The following is a 6,000-nucleotide window of genomic DNA, read 5'->3' as shown; positions in this document are numbered from 1 at the left end:
GGGTCCGAAAGCTGAGCGAAAAGGGCGGTGGGGAGCGGGAGGCGCCGGCGGGCGGACGCGCGCTCGGAGGAAACTCCTGCCAGACCCGTGCGTCCCCGCGCCCGGGGTGCACCCCGGCCCGGCCTCAGCGGCGGCGGCGGCAGCAGGAAGGGGCTCAGTCGGGGGAGGCGGGGGCGGTGCCACGGGGGCGGGCCCGACTGTCCCGGCGCTAAGTTGTGGGGCCCGGCTCCTCCCACCCTGATTTCTTTCCCCACGGCTCCTCGGACCCAGTTCCGCGCTGCCGACCCTAGAGCCGCCAAGCCCGCACATCCTGGGTGAAGAGGACACGCCTGCCCTGGTCGAGAAAACTTTTCCTGCCGACTTGGTCGGGGCGACGGTGGCAGGAAGTCCAGACAGCGACCTTTCCTCCGCCTGCCCCGCGCGCCCTGCCGGGTGCCGGCGCTGAACTCGAGATCTAGTTTGAGCGGGCCCCTTCCGGGCTGCAGGCGAGTCCCGCCTCAGGAGGGACGCCCGGCCCCAGGGAGGGCGGTGGGCCAGGGCGAAGGCCAAGGGCGCGTGGTGGCGCCGGAGATAAGGTGCGGAGCGCCGCCCGGACCCGCATCCGCAGCGGAGAGCGCGGAGAGCACAAGCACGGGAGCAGGGAGCCTCCGGCGGCCGCTTCCAGGAGTCCACAGTCCGCCTCTTCCTCCGGGTGAGGACAGTGCCCTGGCCCCGAGTCTATCGAGGAAAAATGAAGTTAAGCCGCCAGTTCACCGTGTTTGGCAGCGCTATCTTTTGTGTGGTGATCTTTTCTCTCTACCTGATGCTGGACCGGGGTCACTTAGACTACCCCAAGAGCCCGCGCCGCGAGGGCTCCTTTCCCCAGGTAAGGACCGAGGAAGTGGGGACACGGGGCTCCGAGAGGGTAGGGGTGGGGGCCCGTAGTTACCCGCTGCTCCGCGACCTCTCCCTCCCGCCGAGGCTCCGCGCTCCGGCAGGGCGAGGCCAAACTGGAGGAGGCTTGGATCCTCCTCCAGCCTGGGCTCCGCAGCCACCTCATCCCGGGCGCGCGGAGTTAACAAAGTACCAGGCGGCGTGCGGTGGCCGGATCGCGCTCAGGGGAAGTGGCCGTGTTCCCGCACTTCGCACCCGGGCCTGTTGGGGTGGTCACCTGCTGGCCAGTGAACCGGCGCGGCGGGAGGCGCTCCCTCGCCGGCGCAGCGCCCCCTGACAGCTGTTGGTGAGCCCCTAGGCCCACACAGGGTTAAGCTGCACTGACCCCCTGCGCGCATCCAGTCGCGGGAATGGATCAAACAAACCCCATCTGGGTGTTACATTTATTTATTTATTTTAACTGCACTGTCGCTTGAGGGAAAAAAGTTTATTCCGTGTTGCAGACCTCTAAGGTATGAATCTGTGGGGTTGATTTTAGTGTCGTCATTCTTCAGCTATTACATGGGGTTTGTTTGGAGCAGATGAGGGAGCCTAGTGGGGAAGCGCTTGTTATACTCCAGCCTGTAGCTATGGGGCGCTCAGTCCCGAGCCAGCGGTCAAATTGTCAAACGAGTTGGGAAAACGACCCGTCTTAAGTCTTTTATCTCAAGTTACTAAAAATAAGCAAACGGAGACAATCGGTTCTATTTGGGAGGATATACCGCGTGTGCGATTTGTTTTAAGTTATTTGCCAATGACCTGTACGATCCAGAAATTTTAGTAAAACTGGGTATTGTGTAGTATCCCCTGTAATGAATGAACCGAAGAACTCAAAACCCTGACAAGCTGATTTATCAACTACTTCACTCAAGGGTAGAGAAACGTAGGACGTGAACAATTTGGTGTTTTTTTTTGTTTGTTTGTTTGTTTTTCTTTTGTGTGACAGTGTAAATGACCAAAGAATATTCTTGCCTTTTGTTCTTGTGAAACGCTAGGACAAAAGGCTTGAGTTTAATGAAATTAGACTACTAATTTTACCTGAATTATTATGAAAGTGAAAAAAAGACCCCTCTGTGGATGGTGTCATCAATACAGAGCATTCAAAATGCTTTGCAGACAAGAGGTATTAAAAATCTGGTTGTAAATAGATGTATCAAAAAATTTAAAAGCTTTTTGCTTTTAGGTAGTATTATAGAGAAAATATAGTGAGATAAGCACTATGGGATAGTTTAGAGTTTGTCCAGTGCTTGTTGATGAGATTGGATAAAACAGTTTAAAAAAGGGGGTGGGAGGGAGGAAGGGTAAACCCTCTGAAGCCAGAGCAAAAGGAGGAGTTCTAAGCCTTTTTAAAATATGTTGTACAATTTTGGGGCTTAACTTACCGTGATTTTTCCCCCAGTAATCCTATTTTTTCGAATTTTCTCCATTACAGGAAAAACCATAAAAACTGATAGATTTTACTTAAAGTGTAATCTTGAATAATGTCCTTTGGCTTTGGCTTGATGAACACTTTGCAATGATTTATGCACACATCTGGGGCTGGGGTTCTCTGGCAACCTTGACATTTCACTGTTTCTAAAGAAGTGAGTGAGTCATTTGGTTACTGGGACGTCTTAGGCGAAGTTAATTCCAATATTTTAATATCCAGCCCTAGTGCTTGTCAAGGGGCTGAAGTTCTGCTTACAACATAAAGCATTTAATGGAAAGTGACAGTGGCTGCTGGAAGAGAAGGCCCTGTGTGTATTCTGTTTTGTGTGCAAGGGGAGAGGGTTTGGAAGGTGGAACTTTTTATACTTAAGTTTGCCTTTCTCAGATTTTCAGTACTGGCTTTTCGGTGCAAAAGGCACCTTTGCAGATTTAGTTTTGGAGAGCCACTGAATCCCCACGCAGGTGGACTGGATAAATGCTGAATAAGCCTAACTCTTGTATGTCTGATATCAGCCTGTGTGTCTTAGTCTTACATGGTAAACTGCATTCACACAATCACCACCCAGTAGGTGAGGAAACTTAGGCACAGAGAGAGTAACTTGCCCAAAGTCACACAGCTAAAAGCTGAGATTTCAACAGGCAGCCTTTGGAGTCTGAGCTCTCAGCCACTATGCTGTACTGCCCCCTTTAGTAATCCTTTGCCTACTGTTTAGTCCCCCAACTTGCTTGTGGAAAATAGAGCATTATGCTCTGCAGCTCCTTAGCTTATGACTTTTTTTTTTAAGGAGTTTTTATTATGAAGCCCTAATGAATGTGCTTCTTTTTCTTTTTTATGCCTTTTTTAAAAAATTAAGTGTTTGATTTTGAGATAATGTAGATTCACATGCATGTATAAGTAATAATACAGAGATCACATGTATCCTTTACCAGTTTCCCCCAGTGGTACCATCTTGCAAAACTGTAATACAGTATCACACCCTGGATATTTATATCTTGATACAGTCAATATACAGAATATTTCCATCACCACAAGGACCCCTTACATTGCCCTTTTATAGCCACAACCATTTTCCTCCTGTCCCTGTTCCCTTCTAGCCCCTGGCAATTACTCACCTGTTCTCAATTTCTATAATTTTGTCATTTCAAGAATGACAAGTGAAATCATGTAGTGTGCAACCTTTGGGGATTGGCTTTTTTCACTCAGTCTAAATCTCTGGAGAGGCATCCAGGTTGTTACCTGTTTGTTCCTTATTATTTTTTGCTGCTGTTATTATCTTTTCATTTTTCTTTTGTTCCTTATTATGCTGAGTAGTATTCCATAGATAGAGCACAGTTTGTTTAACCATTCACCTATTGAGGGATGTCTGGGTAGTTTCCAGCTTGGGGCGGGGCAGTTTATTTCAAATAAAACTGCTATGAACATTATAAACATTCACATAAGCCCTCATTTGTCTGAAAAATGCCCAAGAGTACAATTGCTGGGTCATAGGGTAGAGGCATACCTCAGAGATATTGCAGGTTTAGTTCCAGACCACCGAATGTGCTCCTCTTTATGAAACATTTAATGATTGAGATTTATATCTCTCCCAAAATGTCTTCTAGCTCACTTGAGAGCTAAACATTAGAATGAAAACCGTTATGCAGCATAGCATCCTAGCATTTGAGTTGATTTTTATTTTTTCACTACTCCTAACTCCTATGTAAATCTTATGATGAGAACACCAAGCATAGCAAAGCTAGGTTGCACTAAATTATATTTCTTTGATGAGTTTGGGTATTAAATTCTTTAGTTTTAATAGAGCCAAGCTAGTCAGTCACTATAAATCATTTTTGGTGTCTAGTAGAATGATTTCTCTAGAAAGGGATTGATTTCCTCCGAATTGTCCATTTTAGTTCCTTCCAGTTAACATGGAACCTTACATGGTCCACCATGTAAACAAGATATGTTTTAAAACCGCCTTCAGTTGAGAGCAGTCTATTTGCTGTTATTCTGGCTTTCTTTCTTTTTGCCTCCTCCCCCAAGTGTGTGTTTTCCACCACTGGGCCAGACTCTGGGGTGGAAGTGGGCCCAACTCTGGGTGCTCCAGGTTCTCCCACCCTGGAGCAGCTGCCTGCCTCTGAGATAGTCCTTGGAAGGCTTTCCCCTGTGCTTCTGGGAGGAATTCCTTTGAGGCCTTGAGGCAACAGGTGGCTTTGTCTGTTTTAGCTTGTGTGTATTTTAGGTTTAATAAATCTCAGCTAGAAAAATTAATAAAAATTCCACTGGGAATGAGAGGCTGGCCAGGGCCTAATGCCCTGAAGATGCTTTGAGGTAATGTAAGAATTCGAGCAGTTGGAAAGGAGAAACATTGTTAAGGTCTTCCTGAAATTCTTCATCACTTCCTACAAGCGATTTCACAAGTTGCTTACTATCTACATTGTGTATAAGAGGATGGCTTATTAATGTCTTATGTTTGGATCTGCAGAATTAATGACTCAGGTTTTGTATAACAAATGATCGATCTTTAAATAACTAGTATAGCATATGGTCATAGCGATTCATATTAACCCTTGAAAGTTCAGAGATCGTGACTGATGGAGAATGTGAAAGTGAAGTTCACTTTTTATCTTGGTGCCCAGAAAATATTTATCAAGTGAGAAAGTGTGAATGTCTTTAAGTATTTGATTGAAAGACGTTGGTAGGTGGGGACTTTTATGTCTTTTTTTTTTTTTTTAACTTTTACTGTGAAAATATAATACACATATAAAAACATGCTTAAACACTTTACATCTCTAGTACTTTCTTAAGAGTTCAACACAGTATATGTTTAATTAACGTTGACCTCAGTCCCCCAGTTGTTTTTTCTTGCTTTTAGAAATTTGTGAATCTTAAGAATAATAAATAGAAAAATACGATTTTTCCTGCTTCTCCACACTCCAGTGCACTCTATTTATAAACAATAGCTCTTGTTGGGGTTTGTACAGGTGTGTAGAAGGGAGCTTGTTTCTTTCCTTGGGGTACACTGTTTGAGAGCTGTGACTTTTGGGAAGTGACGGAACATTGACCTTGACCGCGGTGACAACCAGGGATTTAGGAGAAATGAGTGCAAGAACATGAAAGCCCCTGAAAAGGGCTGGTTTCCTCCACCCCCTCCGGAGTAGAGTCCAGCAGTCCTTCAGGACTCCTCCTGCCAGCATGCTTCTCTAAGACTCAAGAGTCTTCCTATACACGAACTAGGACAGACAGTCATGACTGCATCTGGTCTGAAGGCTTAAGTTTATTATTTTTTAAATTGAATTGAATGTGTTAGTCCCAGATCAGCACTGCTGTCAGGACCTAAACAAATACTTTTGCTTGGGAGATGTTGCAATCCTGTTTATCTGAAGGGGGTTTTCTCTGTGACTCATTAATTAGCATTAAAGGATATCTGGGCTGTGGGCAAAACATTGACTAAATTACCATTTTTATTTGTTGTTTTTTATTTTGAGTCAGCTATTGCTTTTGGTGATAGCTGTTAAAACTTTGGCCTTTTTTGACAGACTGGACTAAGTGTTGAGATTGCCCTAGAAAGAGTAGTTCAGTAGCTGCTTCTGATTCCCTGTTTGTTTGTTTGTTTGTTTTGCGGTACGCGGGCCTCTCACTGTTGTGGCCTCTCCCATTGCGGAGCACAGGCTCCAGAC

General features: G+C 45.9%; 1 protein-coding gene across 1 annotated transcript in view; it reads left to right on the top strand.

Annotated features, from left to right (window-relative positions):
- Positions 1 to 730: 730 nt before the first annotated feature.
- The window catches only part of MAN2A1 (mannosidase alpha class 2A member 1), a gene marked incomplete at both ends in the record, with an annotated part of 155,973 nt that continues 150,703 nt past the window's right edge, over positions 731 to 6,000 (top strand). The window contains one exon of the mRNA XM_079702510.1: positions 731 to 865. Coding sequence (XP_079558636.1) covers positions 731 to 865 — 135 coding nt within the window. The remainder of the gene's footprint in view (positions 866 to 6,000) is intronic.

Source organism: Hyperoodon ampullatus (assembly GCF_949752795.1).
Source record: "Hyperoodon ampullatus genome assembly, chromosome: 4".
Lineage (NCBI taxonomy): Eukaryota > Metazoa > Chordata > Mammalia > Artiodactyla > Ziphiidae > Hyperoodon > Hyperoodon ampullatus.
Note: the sequence above shows the minus strand (reverse complement) of the source record. Positions and strands in the feature narration are given on the sequence as shown.